At 36.7% G+C, this 20,933-nt stretch overlaps 1 protein-coding gene across 1 annotated transcript; it reads left to right on the top strand.

Moving 5' to 3' along the window:
- The first annotated feature begins 2,752 nt into the window (after positions 1–2,752).
- Positions 2,753–20,798, top strand: LOC121374427 (sulfate transporter-like). The gene is made up of 10 exons (XM_041501529.1): positions 2,753–3,014; positions 4,854–4,964; positions 5,955–6,133; positions 7,004–7,168; positions 8,771–8,926; positions 10,025–10,107; positions 11,230–11,377; positions 13,436–13,549; positions 14,958–15,035; positions 20,508–20,798. Exons 1-10 carry the CDS (start codon positions 2,753–2,755, stop codon positions 20,796–20,798), a joined length of 1,587 nt encoding a protein of 528 aa, XP_041357463.1.
- Positions 20,799–20,933: the final 135 nt, after the last annotated feature.

The following is a 20,933-nucleotide window of genomic DNA, read 5'->3' as shown; positions in this document are numbered from 1 at the left end:
TTTTTGGACTGTCCTTCTAAAATGCTCCAAATTATATAAATATTCGGCCAAGCAGTCAATTCTTTTTTTTTTTGGCTTGTAATTTTTTTTTTTTTTCAATTTTATTCTATTAACTTTTTACTAATTGCTATTTTCAAAATTCTTCCCATTTTCAATACTACAATTCACCCCCCCCCCCCCCCCCCCTCCTCCCTCATCCCGAGTCAGGCCACTGATCTTATCGGAGGTCGGACTCGGGATGGGCGTGTTCGAAACCCTAGTGGTATATGAGCACGTTAAACTAGTTATCATCATCATCATCATCCAATCACCAATTTAGTATGGTCGCGGTGTAGCATAGAATACAATTAATTTCTATAAGGTGAATGGTGACGCGATGTAGCTCAGTAGTAGAACGCTCAGTGGGGTGCCATGGGTCGTAGGATCGATCGCCCTCGACAGACTGGGAGTTTTCCCTGGCTCAACACATGCTCCATGACCGACGCATCTGTCTTGACCAAGTGAAGAAACATTCTATGTTAAATACCAAACTGCCGTAGTTTAAAATGTATTGAGGTATTTTTAAACATCTATTCCTTTCCTATTAGTCTGTTTTACTGCGAGTCATGAATTAACTAATAATATGATCGACATTTTGAAAACATTCATCATACTATTGAGAAAATGAATTAAGAGTACCCCTCACTCCCATAGCATAGGCCTCGGAAGCATGGGAGACTGGCAGGGGAAACTGACCCTCACAGCTCTGATGATAATGCTTTGATTCCCCTGTTGAAAATCAAATTAATAAAGTTTTAAGTTTGTTTTGTTTAACGACACCACCAGAGCACATTAATTTATTAATTATCGGCTATTAGATGTTCAACATTTGGTAATCCTGACATACATACATACATACATACATGTAGTCTTAGAAAGGAAATCCACAACATTTTTCCACTAGTAACAAGGGATCTTTTATATGCACCAGCCCACAGACAGGATGATATACCAGTCGTGGTGCACTGTCTGGAAAAGAAATAGCCCAATGGGCCCATCGACGGGGATCGATTCTATACAGACCGCGCATCAGGCGAGCTCTTTACCACCATTCTACGTCCCTTCCCTAAAATTAACAAATAATTGCCCCCTCCCACCAATTGTTTTGACCTTCCGACGCCTAATATGTATTTCTCTGCGCCATTAGCTGTATTAAACAATTAATTAACTGTTTATATATTTCATGAAGTGACAACTTTATTAAACAGCAATATAGTACTTGATTTTATATTATGTGGCTTATTGCAAGAGGTGCTTATCACTTAAAGGTCGCTTCTTATTAAATACGAATGCTTGGCTTCTTTTACTGCAATTACATAATACTATTGTTGCCACTAAACTGTACTTAGTGATATGTGTTAAACATTTGAAATTTATATGTGAATCAAAATATCAATACACTGACAGTAATCCTCATCAGTAATATAATAGGTGTTTTTGGGGGGAGTACCCTTTTGAATAATTATATCCGTAACCATTTGTATCTAAAGTAGCAAAGGGATTGGGTTACACAGAAAAATCACTGTTCTTAATAGCTCTAGCAAGCAACTTTTCTCCAATGTGTTTTGAATGTATAAATGTTTTCTAAACCACTTCTCCTAATGGACGCGATTGATTTTCTATGTTTTTCTTGGCGTGTTTTCTAGTTCAACCAAACTCAAGCTATTGTGAAACGTGATGATTCTTTTAAAATCGGTTTTAACTCTAGTTTATGTCTTTCCATATAAGGACAGGGCAAGAATAGGTTAAGCATAAACGTGATTATCTCCATAGCGCAGTCCACATTTTATACATTTAATAAAATGATAATCATCTCTGATCAAACACATATGTGTGTACGTGTATGTGCGTACTAGCGAGCGTATGTATGATGCATCTTGAAGGTCATACGGAGTTTAGTTTGCATCTGATAATAATAAATATTGCATACACATATTTACCTAAGCTTATGGGATACTTTGAAAACGTGACAATTTAATGTTGTTTGTGTACCCAATTATTACAATAATGTTCTTACATTGTGTTGGTGGGCAGTGTTTAGTTCAGTCGGTAGAGCGCTCGCCCGAGGTCCTTGGGTCATACCCTCGAACCTCCTCGACGGACCCACTGTCTTTTTACAGTGCCCAGCGACTGGTATATCAAAGGTGATGGTATGTGCTGTTGTGTCTGTGGGAAAATGGAAATAAATGATGATCTCTTGCTGGTAATGTAAACTGTAGCAGGCTTTCTCTGAAGACTACGTTACAGAATTAGCAAATGTTTGACATCCAGTTATATCCGCTGATTAATTAATCAATATGCTTTAGTTGTGTCGTTAAAAAAAAACCACTTTAATTATTTTACATTTATCGCTTTCGTCACCATTTTCTCCCTACGTTTCGGCAGCATGGTGTCGGCTTCATCAAGAGAGTGTAATTCTCTCTGGGTTTTTTTGTTTTTGTTTTTTTACCATAAATGTTTAAATGTTTGCCATTTTTGGATTTTGTTAAGAGTATATAACTTTGTAATCTTCACATTGTACTGAAATAACATTAAATAAACATTCCTTTTTATTCGTATTGTCTTACAGACTATCCAGACATCGAATGACCGTACAATATATATAGTGTGCATTGTACACTAACCCGAGACCCATCATTCTACTGCGTTTCAATGGGATAGGACATACAACTGATTTTAAGGACATTTCAAGACAAATTCACTAACTAGAACCATGGATAACGAAAAGCAAACCGAGCCAGACACGTGTAACTTGGTGGAGTTTGAGAAGACTAATCGTAAAGACCCTGAAGTGAGGACAGTTCGAGAAGTGGCAGCGGGGTGGGCCAGGAAAACATGCAGCCAGCGGGCTCTCAAGAAGACTTTCCTGAACAACTTCCCATTCTTGTCCATCATGAGAGGATACCACGTGCTGCAGGATCTTCCAAATGACATCATTTCCGGTTTTACGGTTGGAATAATGCAGATTCCACAGGGTAAGTATATCTGGTAAGAAAACATCTCCACCTACCACTCTTTTCCCGGTCCCCCATAACTGTCATTTCTTGCTTTTACGACTCAAGATAGATTTTCATTAGCGCAGCACTCTATTGTATATTGTTAAATGGATAAACATATTATAGTTCATCCAGAGCATATTGTATACATATCCTTGTTTTTATTTAAAGTATTAATAATGACTTACAAAATATTTTCAAGAAAAATATATATCTGAGGCCATGAACTCAGCATTTTGCGTGGGAGCGATATGCTATCTTTGGAAACGCACGGTTTCAAGTAACAATCATAATTGAACACGTGTATAATTTTTTGACAATATGATTTGTATCATGCATCATTTTAAAATTTAGCAATTTTACATTTATCGCTTTTGTCAAGAAATTTTCCCTACGTTTCGGCAGCATGACATCTAAATAAATTGGCTGTATTATACAAATTGTCAAAGTTATGGTTTAGACTCTTTCCCCGCAGTTCAATTTCAAAATGTGGAACGTGATACCCGGACCTTGTAAAAACACACTTGCCAATGACAAATGTCCTGTCCAAATTCGTTATTCTACTATATATGGATGTACTTTTTCGCATTGTTCCTTGTCACCTTTGCGTACAGGCCTGTTATATTAGTACCATTGTAAGAAATACGGTAAATCAAAGATAGCGCGATTATGTGGGCCAATAGAAGCCGTAAACGTCGAGCTCTGGAGATGACACTGTAATGAATAGGCTTAAGGAACTATTCTATAGCAGAATGTGTGAAAATATATCCTCATGTTTTCTCCACCGAACGTTTTGTTATTCCCCTTCATGGGTCATCGCGTTTCTTGTTCATTGTCTCCCCGAGTTGTAGTACAGGCACGGCAGACAAAACACTTGTAGGCATTCTGTCCACACGTATACAGTTTCAAAACGGTGGTAGCGAAACCCTTTTTGTGGGAAAAATGATCACTTTGCGGGTAATTGTTACCTTATGAGTGTAATTATAGTTTTAAAAAATCTATATCTAGTGGAAATATGATCCTTTCATGTCATCGCTTGGTGGTCTTGAATGCAATAAAGATATGTTTTGTTTTGTTCTCATTTCTTTGTTATGACCCGAAAATCGAGATCATTTTGTTGGTAATTTTTCGTTTGCAGCGCAGAATAATTAACCAAAAAATATGTAATATTTAAAAATAAGGGTCGGGTAGGTGGGTTTTTTTTACACAGCGCGGGAAAAACGACGCACAAACCCGCTCACATAAAATCACTTCTATTGATAATAATAAAAATGATTTGCTTAAGCATCCATTTTCCGCGCACATGGAAAATGGGCCTAAAAACGACTTTCATCTATTGTGTTCTGAAGCAACTATCGATACCGTTATATTAGTGTTTTTCAGTTTGCAAACCGAAATATGTACAGACGAACGGGCTCTCATTTTTGTTGGGGACTTGATTAAACGAAAATTCCCGAATCTATGCATATTACAATTACTACCAAAACAGCTTTATAGGTTTGCAAACGAATCTATACGCATTTTAACATGATTTACAACTAATTTATTTTGAGGGTAGAATGATGGAAATACATGGTAAAAAGGCTTCAAGTCAGCTCATTTTGCTCGAATATCTCTATAATTTTTTTTTTATGAATTTGAGAATTTGCTCCAGCACTAGGGGGCAGTTGTCCGCCACCTGTCTCGTACACTTATGACTGAATACGTATCAAATGTAAAGCTAACAATTGGTCGTGTAAGAGAAATTACTGAAGACAATTTAAAGCTATTTGTTATTAGGCTAAATATGGTGATTCTAAATGTGTTTTGTTGTTGCAGGTATGGCATACGCCAGTTTGGCCACCTTGCCGCCAGTGTGTGGACTTTACACCAGTGTGTTCGCGCCTTTCGTCTATTTCTTCTTTGGCTCATCCAAACATATTTCAATGGGTGAGGATTAGCATTACTATTCATCCTTCTTTTTAATGCTTTTAAAGACACAACACACATGTAACACAAAGACACATTTCGTTTTGTTAGGACATATCAAATGAAACATGTTATATAGAGGCCAACAATGAGATGAATGGTGAAGCCACAATATTACCCCTCGGGTACGGAACTATTTGACAGTGTCGTGCTCTGCGCGTGTCTTCAGCTAAGCTATATCGTTATCACCGTAACAAGGACCCTGTGGTACCTGGTGGGTTATTACCCCTGACTGCGGGGTCAAACACTCGGTGGAACACCCACAATCACTTGTTACTTTTGTAAAAGAAAAAAAGTAAAAATCTGAATCCAATTTTAAACCACAGTCTAGGGAAAATGCCTTTCTGCCTCTCCCCCCCCCCCCCCCTCTCTCTCCCCTCTCTCTCTCTCTCTCTCTCTCTCTCTCTCTCTCTCTCTCTCTCTCTCTCTCTCTCTCTCTCTCTCGCACTCGGGGGCGGGATGTAACCCAGTTGTAAAGCGTTCAGTTTGGGATCGATCCCCGTCGGTGGGCTCATTTGGGCTATTTCTCGTTTCAGCCAGTACACCATGACTCAGACTGGTATATCAAAGGCCATGGAATGTACTATCCTGTCTGTGGAATGGTACATATAAAAGATCTCTGCTAATAATGGAACAAGACTATATGTCAAAAGTACCAAATGCTTGGCATACAATAACCGATGATTAATAAATCAATGCACTCTAGTGGTGTCGTTAAACAAAAACAAAACTCTCATTCAGTTGGACTGTATGTTCGCGACATTTCAAAGGTCACCAGTTTCCAATATCCTAATTTAATGATTAAATCTTAAATAATATCTTCTTTCTAAATTAAATCACGCCATTTCCAAGTAGCAAATCTCTCGGGCATACATTTAATCCTAGTCTGTCCGAGGGAAAACAGATGAATCTGCTTGCAGTTAATGTTTTTTGTTATTTATGTTATTCCAGGATGTATCGCTGTTGTCAGTTTAATGTTTTCCTCTGTCCTTGACGCTAACATCGTCAACAGCAGCCTCATGGCATCATCTTCCAACAACACGAACGTCACTGACGACCTCGATGCAGTGTTTGACGCCCAGAAAATCAAGATGGCTTCCGCAATCACTCTCATGTCCGGGCTTATTATGGTGCGTTAACACAATCCTGTTGGTTGTTGGTTGTTAAGCTGTGGTCAAACTTTAAGGAACATTTCTCCTTTAATTTAATAAAATTAAGCTGAGGCTATCCAAACAAATTTCATGAAAAGAAAAAAAAACCCAAACCCACCCTACTAAATCGCAAGAACAATCTGTATTATGTGTAATTTAATTTCCTTTCCTGAAACAAACATAGTGTCATTTAGCATACACAGAGGATTGCTCTGGATTAAACGTTTTCGTTCTTTTGTTTTGTGCAGGACTTACTTAAAACTGCAATCTCACCGCCATATAACACCGTTTGCTAATTCAAAATAGTACCATTACTGTTTAACACACCAACATTTACAGTCAACTGTCTTGGTACAACAAGCATTTCTTCGCCACGTTTTACAAATAACACCCGCGAATTTTATATCACCTAAATTAAACGACTGCCTTTAAAACATATAAAATAATTGCATATCACAGTTGGGAAAATAATGTGGATGGTCTATTGTATATATAATTTATAATAATAATAATAATAATAATAATAATAATTTTGTGATTTCATCTTTAATATTATATAACATTATCTCAAAACGTGATGGGAAGAAAAATTATGTAGACGATCTGTTCTAAAGGCTAAATAATAAATACACATTTCTGAGACTGTAGCTTTACCACAATGCGTGTTGAGCTCTGTTTTGTATGATGGCATAACATATCACAACACTTCACAAGAAGTACTGTAGATGATCTATTCTGTATGGTACAATCATTTTAAAAAGAAGATCAAGATGTGTTGAATGTTAATCTATGTTTTGTATGCAGTATAACACTATCAGACGACACATTTAAAACGTTTTACCCTATCAGATGCTGCTTGGCAAACTCGGTCTGGGCTTCGTGACGACGTTTATGTCGGAGTATTTGATTGGAGGATTTACGACCGGGGTGGCCGTTCAAGTGTTGACGAGTCAGGTGAAACTCGTCGTGGGCATCAAGATAGAACGACCTAATGGTCTGTCCAAGGCGGTGAAGGTGAGTTAACAAGATGAGAGGTACACAACATACCTAATAAATCAAAGACACAACGATCAACATTACATCAGCGACTTGCATCAATGATGTTCCCGGACATAGCTCAGTGGTACAGCGCTCGCCTGATGCGCGATCGATTTAGGATCGATCCCCGTTGGTGGGCCCATTGGTTTATTTCTCGTTCCAGCCAGTACTCCGCAACTGGTGTAACAAAGGCCGTGGTATGTACTATCCTGTCTGTGGAATGGTGCATACAAAAGATCCCTTGCTGCTAATCGGAAAGAGTAGCCCATGAAGTGGCGACAACGGGTTTCTTCTCGCAATATCTGTGATGTCCTTAACCGTATGTCCGACGCCATATAACCGTAAATAAAATGTGTTGAATGCATCGATAAATAAAACATTTCATTCCTTCCTTCCAAAGATGTTCCGTAATTAAATAGAACTCTAAAGGGGCATACCTGACTTTGGCATATTATGTTTTAAGTTAACAGGGCTTTTAACAAGATTATAATTACGTATAGGTTACATTTTATTACTAGAATATTAATACCTATATAACCAGTACGTGTCGGGTTGTCCTGATGTCTGTACTAGTTCCATCTGGATTTATTGCCTAATTTCTTCCCCCAATAAAATCCAGTTTAAGCTATATGGATTAGGACGATCTGAACCGTAATATTAGCTATTCATTAATGTATACTTTATAATATCTCCATCATTCGGAAACATGTAACAACAGGTAAACAGCCAGGAATGTCTCTTTACATTCACTTGCACAGGCTGCGCAGTCTGTATTCTAACTGATTTTAACTTGATATACACAATGAATGAAACTGGGTTACCTTTTTCCCAATAATATTTTTATAGAAATTAAAATTTAATCCTTGTAATAAGAGGCCCATGGGGCCTGATTCAGTCACCTGGTATTATGACCCGAACCAATAAATGGTGAACTTTCACACAGCATATGCCTTGACATTTTGTGACACCTGTGACATAATTTGGGAATATATGAATAGCGAATATACTGGTGATGGTCAGGGTCACGAGAGAATCATTTGTAAGCAGCCATATTGAATGTCGAATCCTCGCGAAAACTAACGATTGGTCAGGGCCATTAGAGAATCATTTGTACCATGTTTGGTTGAAATCTGCACTGTGAAAATTGAGAAGTCGAAAATATCTTGTTAATCATAAACCAGCGCGTCCATACTGGATTTTAAATTGGTCCGACAATAACAACACTTGGTTAGGGCCTTAAGAGGCCAGGGCGACCATCCTGGATTTTGAATCGGTCTGGAAAATAAAAAAGAAACTAGGATGAGACCTTGTAACGATTAAATGAATAAATAAAACTATTTTCTTATATGAGAAAAATATGCTGAACACTGTCTTTATCATCAGTGGAACTTTCCAATTCCAACTGTTATTTGACGCATTTGAAACTCGACTAAACAAAAAGCAAAGCCAAGACTTCATATGTAGTCCAAGCGACTGCAATACATCATTTTAAAATTTTGTTTAATCTTTCGAATAATTCAAAAATATATGATTGATGTTTCACGTCGAACCTGTATTTTACACTGATAACATTTTCAGACGTGGGTAGCTTTGTTTGCGCATGCGGCCGAGATCAACTGGGCGCCGGTGATCATGTCTATTATCAGTATGTTGGTCATCTACTTGGTGAAGATTTTCATCAACGAACGATTCAAGTCAAAGATGAGGATCCCCGTACCAATCGAACTCATTGTGGTCAGTATCCAGTTAGGACTAGCAGAATTGATCGTAGTTAGTATAGAATTAATATCAGAATTGATCGTAGTTAGTATCGAATTAGTACCATCAGAATTGGTCGTAGTTAGTATCGAATTAGTACTATCAGAATTGATCGTAATTAGTATTGAATTAGTACCATCAGAATTGATCGTAGTTAGTATCGAATTAGTACCATCAGAATTGATCGTAGTTAGTATCGAATTAGTACCATCAGAATTGATCGTAGTTAGTATCGAATTAGTATCATCAGAATTGATCGTAATTAGTATCGAATTAGTACCATCAGAATCGATCGTAATTAGTATCGAATTAGTACCATCAGAATTGGTCGTAGTTAGTATCGAATTAGTATCATCAGAATTGACCGTAATTAGTATCGAATTAGTACCATCAGAGTTGATCGTAGTTAGTATCGAATTAGTCCCCAATGAAGGTTCATGCACTGTTCTGGACAAAGATCTCAGCTATCTAGGATGTTTGCCCAGGACTGAGTTTCATGACGGCTTGTTATTGGTTAGATATAGGTAGATGTAGTGGCATTACACCTCCCCGCTGAGTCTTAAAACCTTGGATTTGAGACCGTAGTGGGATGCGAACACAGTATATACCAGCCTTAAAGCCGATTATAATCACTACAGTATCAAAGTTAATAATATTCAACGAAATCAGTTACAGAGATGCTGAATTACACAAATGATAAATAATTTCCATTTATAAGAATAAACCAGCATAAATCCAGCCATTTTTATTTATTCTTCCATTCAATTTAATATTTATATTTTCACTATTCAATGCAAGTGGCAATGTCAGAAATACACCATATGAAACACGTGGCTTAAAGCAATCCACTACTATAACTACTACTACTACTACTACTACTACTACATAGAAGATGTCAAACAAACCCCACCTGTCGCAAACTGGGGGTCTGCTATACAAACTAGAAGACGTCAAAACTGTGTCATAACGGCATTCAATGACCAATGCCATAAAGATAGCGTTGGGAAATACGATATTTATGTTACCGTTTATTGTCAGCCTTGAGTGTAATAATGTTTTCTCTTGTAATTACAGGTTATACTCGGTACAGTTGCCTCCCATTACGGCCATTTCAATGCAAACTACGGCATGCAGATTGTAGGACACATTCCAGCGGGGTAAAAATAAACAACAAATAAATAAATAAATAAAAAGTTACAATAACATGTGTATAGTCTAAAATATAAAATGATGTTTTAAAGCTGCAACCTCCAATTTATAACCTGCATTGGAAACGACAGACATCCTCTAAAGTAGGGGCGGGACGTAGCCCAGTGGTACAGTGCTCGCTCGATGCGCGGTCGGTGTGGGATCGATCTCTGTCGGTTGGCCCATTGGGCTATTTCTTGTTTCAGCCAGTACACCACGACTGGTATATAAAAGGCCGTGGTACGTACCACCCTGTCTGTGGGATGGTGCATATAAAAGATCCCTTGCTGCTAATCGAAAAGAGTAGCCCATGAAGTGGCGACAGCGGGTTTCTCTCTCAATATCTGTGTGGTCCTTAACCATATGTCTGAAGCCATATAACCGTAAATAAAATGTGTTGAGTGCGTTGTTAAATATGTATTTCTTTTTTTTCCTCTGAAGTAGGATACACTGATCATGGAGGGAAGTGACAGACAAAACACTTTACATTCATAGGAGCAGCCACGACCTTGTCAAAACATCCTTTAGACTGCCCTGAGCAGAGATACGATTTTGAAAGTGTTAATGGTTTTGTTGTTTTGTCCCAATTGGAAATAAACGCACAACCAAAGTTTTAATAAACTGCTCCCCGCATTTTGAACATTAACGGCTAATTGATACAATTTTACGTCACCATGGGAATCAACGGCGTCTAATGGATACCTATGAGTGTCGTGTCACAGGGAAATATGAGTGGTCTAATCATAATGGTTAAAAACAACGAAAATATATCTGAGGTCGCATCTTTAAACCTAGTATGGTGCATTTTAATGAATGCAATTAAAGACAGCTTAATTGTTTATGACCAGTCTTGACTTAGCGGTTGCTCAAACTGGGCTCTGTTACTTTAAATGTTAACAGACATGCGTTCTCCTTTACAGTAACACTGAAAACATACTCTCGTAATCCATTTTTACTTTAAACAATTTAATATCAAAGAAGGGCACGGTTATCAGTCTAAACCATATAAAAAGAATGAAAAGATTTGATCGAGTACATTACACGGATGTGTATTACATATCTGGACACTGTATTGTATGTTCTGTCTACAGAATCCCGGCCCCGACTATTCCAGACATGGGGTCAGTGAGTCATCTGATCGGAGACGCCATCATCATCGGCATCATCGCCTTCGCACAGTCCGTGTCCATGGCAAAGACCCTAGCTCTGAAAAACAAGTACACGGTCAACGCTAACCAGGTATATTGAATATATATAACCAGGTATATTGAATACATATAGCTAGGTAAATTGAATACATATATAACCAGGTAAAGTATACACATATAACCAGGTACGTTGAAGAAAGAAACTTAATAACGCAAGACTATAAAAATGGTGGCATCAAAATGATAAACATAAATAATTTTATGACCGCTTTGAAAAGTTCGTGGATCCGACGGATATTTTTAAATAACCCAAAATGGACCATTTTGTTCGAAGCTTCTACAAATATATCAACACGTGATTCAATTATATATGGCGACCATTTTCTATACTGTAAAAAAAAGTTCAATAAAAAATACATTTTGGAGAGACACATTGGTTAGTTGGTTAAGGATACAAGAAAAACAAATTCCAGTAAACGTAGATGATATTCTCCAGATCAATATCTGGTTTAACAGTAAAATATGTATAGATAAAAAGTCATTTATACTAAAACGATATATCTCAAAAGGTATTATCTTTATTAACGATTTGTTGAATGAACAAGGCGATTTTCTAACATAGAGAAATACGACATAATTACCAATTTTCTGGAATATGCTTCATTGTTATAAAATCATTCATTTACAACCTAGATAATTTAAATGATGACGTTTTTATAGCATTACAAAATCCTGTTCTTCCGTATAACTTAAAGGTTTTGATCAGAAAGGTTGCAAACATATATATGATTTACTGAACGCTCAAATCACCATTCCAAAATCACAAATAAAATATTCTAAAGAAGGATATATCTATAATATATATCATTGGGAAAAATATTACATTCTACCCTTTATATCTGTCAAAAGCACAACGTTATCTTGGTTTCAGTATAAAATCATACACAGAATTCTTACAACTAACAAATTTCTAAATATGATTAATTATATTGATTCCAATGCCTGCAGTTTTTGCAACAAATCACCTGAAACCATACAACACCTATTATTTGAATGTAGTTTAGTACATTCTCTGTGGGAAGCAATAGAAGAATGGATAAGAAATGAAACTGGAATTAATATTACTCTAAGCAGAGACATAGTTATATTAGGCATGATCAACAACGAAAAAGGTGATTTTTTTAATTGGCTGACTATTAACATAAAATATTATATTTACAGTATGAAAATACAAAAAAGAAATTTACATGTCAATGCCGCAAAAAATATTCGACAAAATAATTTTGAAACAGAAAAATATATTTATTACAAAAATTGCAACTATGAAGCATTTCATAAGCAATGGACACCCTATAAAACACTCTTTGAAAGAATGTTTTAATTTAAAATAATGCTTTGGAAGTTCACTTGGAAATAGAGTACTAATTAAAATGTCATTCTCTAATACTCTCTCAATATCCCCACAACTTCTTTACACTTATCTACTGCTGTTGCAGCCTCTCTCTCTCTCTCTCTCTCTCTCTCTCTCTCTCTCTCTCTCTCTCTCTCTCTCTCTCTCTCTCTCTCTCTCTCTCTCTCTCTCTCTCTCTCTCTCTCTCTCGCCCTTTCCGTCTTATAAATACCACAGAAAGCATTAACATATTTAAATAGCATATTTTGTTTAGATACTATTGTTTAAATATGTACTTTGTAAGGCAGTGACCACGGCTCCCCAACCTGTTCACTGCTTATGTTCTGGGGGCAATAAATCTTTAAAAATAATAATAATAAAATAAAAAAAATTATAATAATAATAATAATAATAATAATAATAAATCTCAGAAATAAAATTTTTTGAATCCGAAATATAGGAGCTACAGAATCGGGTTCAGGTTCACATGTGGTAATCTCTCTTTATGATCGTTTAAATGGCCCACTTATTAATACTGATCGTCAACTATTTCGGCAGCGGGTTTTCTTCTCTCATTATCTATATGATCATTAACCACATGCCTGACGCCAAATAACCGTAAATTAAATTTATAATGTTTTGAGTGCATCATTAAATAAAACATCTCTTCATTCACTCATGAATTCGTTACTGCAAGTGCCCGACTGTTTTAATATTAATATAATGTATTTATGTATTTGCTGTGTGATGTATTTACAGGAAATGTTCGCTTATGGCGCTGGCAGTGTTTTGGCATCTATTTTCGCTGGTTACATCACGGCAGCATCTGTCGCCCGGAGCGTCGTCCAGGAGGGAGCCGGCGGCAAAACACAGGTACAAGACTCCAAACAGATATCAAAGATATGTCACGACCTTTACACTGTTAGACACATACACAGATACCAAAGATATGTCACGACCTTTACACTGTTAAATACATACACAGATATCAAAGATATGTCACAACCTTTACACTGTTAAATACATACACATATATCAAAGATATGTCACGACCTTTACACTGTTAAATACATACACAGATACCAAAGATATATTACGACCTTTACACTGTTAAATACATACACAGATATCAAAGATATGTCACGACCGTTACACTGTTAGACACATACACAGATATCAAAGATATGTCACGACCGTTACACTGTTAGACACACAGATATCAAAGATATTTCAAGACGTTTACACTGTTAGACACATACACACAGATATCAAAGATATGTCACAACCGTTACACTGTTAGACACATACAAAGATATCAAAGATATGTCACGACCTTTATACTGTTAGATACATACACATATATCAAAGATATGTCAAGACCTGTACACTGTTAGACACATTCACAGATATCAAAGATATGTCACGACCGTTACACTGTTAGATACATACACAGATATTAAAGATATGTCATGACATTTACACTATTAGATACATACACATATATCAAAGATATGTCATGACCTTTACAATGTTCGACACATACACATATACCAAAGATATGTCACGACCTTTACACTGTTAGACACATACACAAATATAAAAGCTATGTAACGATCTTTGCACCGTTAAACACATTCATAGATATCAAAGATATGTCATAACTATTTCACTGTCAAATGTATACACATATAGTTTAGATATGTCACAACTATTACAATATTAGACATATACACAGCTATCAAAGATATGTGACGGATACATAACTCAACAGCAAATCAACGAAAAGACTAATAAAATTGACGGAAAATAGTTTTGTAAGCAATGTGTTAAGATAATGTATGTAAAATAAAATACTGATATTAGACCTCACCTAGAAACAAATTAGGAGAGCAATTAATGGCTCCCTAATTTATATTATGGGGAGCCATTTAAAATATTACCATATTGGGCACCAATGTGTAATCCTTTTGTATAACTGTTGATGTCTCTCTTTTTTAGGGGGGGGGGGTGTTTTTGGGTGGGTTTTTTTTAATTCACAACCTAACAGGAGCTAAACAAAATTAGTCTCCTTGAACTAGTTTTAGGGGAGTGGTGGAAAACAGCTGCCGAGTTATAGCTCCCCTTAAACGGCGAGGTTTGTGGAATAAAATGTATGATAAAAATTGTCTAAAATATACGTTTCTGTGTCCACACACACGTTTGTGTGTGTGTGTGTGTGTGTGTGTGTGTGTGTGTGTGTGTGTGTGTATTCATACATGTGTTTGTATTTGAATATATCAAGGTGGCAGCCCTGTCCTCCTGCATCATAGTCCTCATCGTGGTCATTGCTGTGGGTCCTCTCTTCTACTCATTACCAAAGGTAGGTCAAACACTCCAGCCCTGCGTTCAGCGATGGCGAGCAACGCTAACGTTTGCAAACGTTTTGACTGGTTCAAGGTTGTTCGGTTGTCGATTGGTTGTTCAGTTGAACGTGAAGCGCATAAACCAGTCTAACGAGCGTTGTTTTGCACTGTCTAGCTGAACTCGGTGATGTATTAATATGAAAAATATGTCATATTTTATCTGGAACTCTTAAACATTCACACATATATTTGCATAAGCGTCGGATGAGAGTGGGCGTGCAGGGGCACTTTCCCCGCCCCCGTTTCTCACATCGTCCGACTGCTATGATATGGCTCGAGTAACCGCCAAACGTAAGTAGCAGACAAAGTAATAAATGGATCTTTTGATACTTGAGATGGAGATGAAGCTAAAATTACATGGCAAGTCACGTACTGACTGTTAAAACACAGAATACAACAATGATGTATTGAAAATAGTTTCTCTGAGGAGGAAAACGATCTCCTCGGCGTTTCCTTTTGTGTTACTTCAGTCACGTGTAATAAAGTGTGATACTATTATCGACATTGTTTACTTTCAAAAGTAATTTTGCTTGAAACAGATTTTAATGAACAAATGAGAGAGGATGTAAGGGGTAAATTTGTACTCAGTGGCTAAGACTCCCACGAGTTGCCCCAACAATTGGCCATGCCCTTTTAATGGCAGAACCGGGAAAATGATCACCCAACTAAATTATGGGGCAACCACCGGAGGCCAACAATGACGGCCCCAGATAGACAAGGTTCCAGTATCAAGCTGCCCAGTTAAGAAACAACACTATGTAGTTATCTTATTTATTTATTTATTTACTTATAAAAAGTATTATTTATTTATTTAATTATTGTTTTCTTACTTTTCAATGCACATTATTTCATTTTGTGTCACCATTGTTCACCTGTGTATTTATGTATTTGTGTATTTATATATTTTCTTTATGTAACTTATGAGCTTTATAAAATATCAGAATATGAGTATGAGCTACCATTCGGCAAACTAAATCAAAACTACTTAATAGCTCCATATCTCTTTTGATGAACAGTTCCAAATTAAGCACCAAAATTACTTCATTGTCATTTTACTTAATTCTGCGAAACATTCAAAATTCAATAGCACCACAAATGCCGTCCCTCCTCCCAGCCACCCCAAACCCTTTCCTGTCCTGGACAGAGCAGCCGGCATGGGCCGACACCTGCTCCCATGACAGGCGTGCGCCACAGCCGCTTATTCTGAATGTGCACGTTAAGCCCTTTGACCCGACCTGACCTCTCAGTGGCTAAATGGTTAAACCATCGGCCATAAGGCCGGTGTCACGAAATAGAATCTCCCCCGTAACATTTTCGCCCCCCGGCGAATCTATTTCGAAATAAAACCTCCCCCCTTGAAATAGAATCGCCCGGACCCACGAAATAGAATCACCCCCATAAAATATTCGCCCCTTACTCATTTTTAGTTATTCTGTCATTTAATGAACAATATTCAGGTAAATTATTGTTGAACAGTGACAGTTCTAGATGTTCAGCCTCAGCCGAATGGGAATGATTGTGGGGTCTTTGCAATAGCCAATGCCTTCCAGTTGGCCCAGGATATGTCTCCCTCAGTGAAATATAACATTGCCAATATGCGCAATCATATCTTAAAATGTATTGAAGACAGGAAGATGCGAGCATTCGATTATATGTCACTGAGAAAAAAATCGATGGATAAAATCGTGTGCATCTAAGAAGAAAAAAGACTCGTGTTTATATGATAGGACTTCATAACTTCGTATTTTCGTTCTCTTTATTTACTATATTTTATGCAAGTATTGCATTTTGGTTCCCTGATGGATACTTAATTTGAAATAAAATGTTTATGGTTTGATTTGAATATAATGTCATTTGTTGTTATACGATACCAAGAGCTTCTGAGAAAGTATGGAATTATTAGTTCCCACTATATATCCTCTATCCACTCCACCCCACCCCACCCCCACACACCCACTGTAATAAAATTAGCACGGATGTGAGATTCTATTTATCACATAGTTATTTATATATAGACTAACCGGAGAGCTAAATACATTATCATAGTAGACCAATATATTACTGGTGGAGTCAAACAAACTTTCTCTACTATGCAAATTATAATAGTGCACTAGCAGGAGAATGAAACAAGAGAAGCTCACCCTGTGTGTGTATATGCATCATCATATTAAATAAGTACACTGCCAGGATAGCCCAAAACTCTCCTAAATATACGCCACTACATCAGTAAAATCACTTGTATAATGGATAATAAAGTGACCCCTATAATTATATAATTCAGTTTACAATAGAAGTCGTCACTACAAGCGAAACATATTATCTGAGTTTTATATATTTGTTCCAAATTAAGCACCAAAATTACTTCATTGTCATTTTACTTAATTCTGCGAAACATTCAAAATTCAATAGCACCACAAATGCCGTCCCTCCTCCCAGCCACCCCAAACCCTTTCCTGTCCTGGACAGAGCAGCCGGCATGGGCCGACACCTGCGCCCATGACAGGCGTGCGCCACAGCCGCTTATTCTGAATGTGCACGTTAAGCCCTATGACCCGACCTGACCTCTCAGTGGCTAAATGGTTAAACCATCGGCCATAAGGCCGGCAGGGCTGTGAACCCAGTACCAGCTTCCACCCAGTCCATTTAAACGCCTTTATGGAGAGGTGTGTTGTGTGTACAGGATATCGTCCTTGAACCAAAATCCAGTTAATTGCATATAAGTCTGAAAAGTATTTTAAAATGAATATTTTGATAAATCATGTCATATAACTATACAGTCGACGCTGTTTTTATTTATCAAGTTTCAAGGTTAAGATGACCTTTGTGCTCAAAAATTGCTTAAAATTGACAGTTATAGGTTTGATGGCCACAATGAATGAAGATCATCCAGTTACGTTGACTATTATGCATTAATTCCACCTACCCTCCAACTTTTCCTTCAAAACCGAGAAGAATTTCAATAAATAGTTCAATCTGATGGACTAAGATTTAATAATGTGAAGTTAAAATGTGCTGTATTGATATATTTGTTATTGGCGAGGTCTATTATTTCCAGTGTGTTCTATCTTCTGTGATATTGGTCAACCTCAGGAGCATGTTCAGACAGACATTGCAGCTCAAAGTTCTGTGGAGAAAATCAAAATATGATTTCGTAAGTACTTGTCCTTCCGGTTACTTCACCATTAATATGTTTACATAATGCGCCTTACTATTGGGAATAACTGATCCATCGTATACTGAACCGCACAGGATTTCGTGGCAGGGCTTGAGTTTTAAAAAAAATGCTTAGATGCACGATCTCCAGTGCCCCTCTAGATCCGCCTCTGATCTCCATGGGTGAAGCTTCACCATTTATGTTTTCACTATTTTTTACTACAAAAATGTTTTTGATATTTTTTCTCCGCTGTCTCGTACGCCCATAATTGCACGTACAAATCAGCGCTCGCAAACAATTTGACTGGTGCCCATACAATCACGTTCATTTAAGACGTATCGTGGGCATCCGCGAGAATACACGAATACTTGACCTTCTGGTCACGCTAAAGATCGAGTACTTATTCTTTTTTAACCATGAGTTTAATCTCCTTGAATTAATTTTAAAATATATATTTTTGGCTACACTGAGGCATATTTTTGACTATTATAGCAGTTTTTGATAACTGAAATCATACTTTACTTACATTTTATGATTTAGATTATCAATTTCCGTACATTTGAAGTGTTTTTGGCCATCCTGGTGTTTTTAATATCACAAAATGCATTTCTCATAATTTTTAAAAGGCACGTGCGTCTGAGAAGTAACAGTTATAGAGTCGAATTTTATTATATTTTTAGAGGGTATTTCACCATTTCAAAGTCACAGACTCATGTTTCACTCAACTGTAACTTTATCCAAATGTGTTACAGGTTTATAGATTAACTAAACTCAGTGTTAATTTTCACGGGTTGAAACTAGGGCCTGTCCCTTTAAGTGGATTGTGTCATACATTCTGAACATTTGGATACGGTTATTTTCGAAAGTTCTTTCTTTACAGAGCATTTGGATAGTGACGTTCATGTGCACAGTATTCTTGAACCCGGATGTCGGCCTTGGACTTGGAATCATTTATTCGTTAATTACCATCGCTATTCGAACACAAAGGTGACACTTTGTTTGATTTACAATAAATACTAACACCCCTGTCCTAACTTACACCACCTCGTCCACAGATAGTATGTCTAGACATTACTAGTATCGAGGTTATGCAATCGCGTGTGAGAATATTTTAGCAAGGGTTAGGTTCTAGACTCCTGCGAGCAAAATATATAGGGGAGTCGAACATTTGCTTGAACAGGTGGAGTTTCGACCAATCCCGCACCTTAATATCTTAACACCTTTTTGTTCACAAGCAAAGGGTAAAGTTGTGTGTGCGTGCGTAAGTACGTGTGTGTGTATGCATGTGTGTGTGTGTGTGTGTGTGTGTGTGTGTGTGTGTGTGTGTGTGTGTGTGTGTGTGTGTGTGAAAATTATTTTAATGTATGCGTAATACTCTTGAAGAAACTCGGTATTTAAAGAAAATTATATTCTCTTTTTGAAGTCATGTCTGACCGTCACACGCAATCATGGGAGATAACTCTTATGTATAATTAGTTGAGAACCAAGGAATATGCAGAAATACCATTTTAAATTTCAGATTTCAAATATTTATATTTTGAAACAGGATTTATTTTTTCATTTGAAATATTTTTCATCGTATTAAAATATGTTAAAAGTATATTCAAATTTATTTTAGATCAACTTTTACCAGAGTAGAAAGGATAGCAAACTCGTCCCAGTACAGATCTGTCGACGACTATATTAATGTAAGTGTTAATTTTGCGGGATGAATTTATATGTTTTAGACAAATAGTACATTTTTACAAATAAAATGTGCAAAGGAATACTAAAAATATTAAATTTAGAAACTTTAATATAAAACAGAATGGCATTAAATTTCATTTTAGTACATTAAAATCATTTGTGATTAAAATAGGTCTATAAACAGAAATAGAGACTTAAGTGGTCAAAAGCTATGAGTTACGTCCCCTTGACTACTAATAAAAAGAAGAAAAATAATATTGAAGCAGATGGCCACAGATTAACCTCCAAGCTGATAAAATATCTGTACCAATGAATAAACTGTTTTAATTTCGATTTCGAAATAATGTTGACACATGAATGTACTCTGTTTACTCTTTTCTAATGTAACTTATATAAAATTAAAACAGACTAGTTTTGATCAACTAACAAGCATCAACAGATGATCACGCGCATTTGCTGTTACCAAAATGAGAAATGGTTGTACTACCATGCAATGGTAACGTAAATTATAATTTTTGTATTGATGAGGGGCTAAAGTGCTAGATAACAGTTATATTCTAACAGTGTGTTAACTCTATTTGGTTTACAGACATGCCATGACGCTGGTGTCGTTAATATAGCATTCAACTCGCCTCTGTATTTACAGACATGTCATGACGCTGGTGTCGTTAATATAGCATTCAACTCGCCTCTGTATTTACAGACATGCCATGACGCTGGTGTCGTTAATATAGCATTCAACTCGCCTCTGTATTTCGCCAACTCTGAAATATTTGTTAAGAAGTGTGTTACAGCGATTGGTGTAGACCCCATGAAGATGAAGAAACTACAGGCCAAGTCGAACAAAATTAAATTCAAAAAATCAGATGTGAGTATTTAGGGCGGTTCCAGAGGGAAGAAGAGTCTAGAAATAGTTTTTGTAGATTTATGCCTATGAGGGAAATAAAGTTCTATAAATGATCCCTTGTTACTAATGTAAAAGTGTATCAGGTTTTCTCTGAAGACTATATCAGAT

The sequence above is a fragment of the Gigantopelta aegis genome, chromosome 6, assembly GCF_016097555.1.
Source record: "Gigantopelta aegis isolate Gae_Host chromosome 6, Gae_host_genome, whole genome shotgun sequence".
In the NCBI taxonomy this organism is placed as follows: domain Eukaryota; kingdom Metazoa; phylum Mollusca; class Gastropoda; order Neomphalida; family Peltospiridae; genus Gigantopelta; species Gigantopelta aegis.
Note: the sequence above shows the minus strand (reverse complement) of the source record. Positions and strands in the feature narration are given on the sequence as shown.

Coding starts and splice junctions, on each gene's coding strand:
- LOC121374427 (XM_041501529.1), top strand. CDS start 2,753: ATGGATAACGAAAAGCAAACCGAGCCAGACACGTGTAACTTGGTGGAG. Junction 7,169..8,770: donor GTCTGTCCAAGGCGGTGAAG/GTGAGTTAACAA, acceptor TAACATTTTCAG/ACGTGGGTAGCTTTGTTTGC. Junction 13,550..14,957: donor GAGCCGGCGGCAAAACACAG/GTACAAGACTCC, acceptor GAATATATCAAG/GTGGCAGCCCTGTCCTCCTG.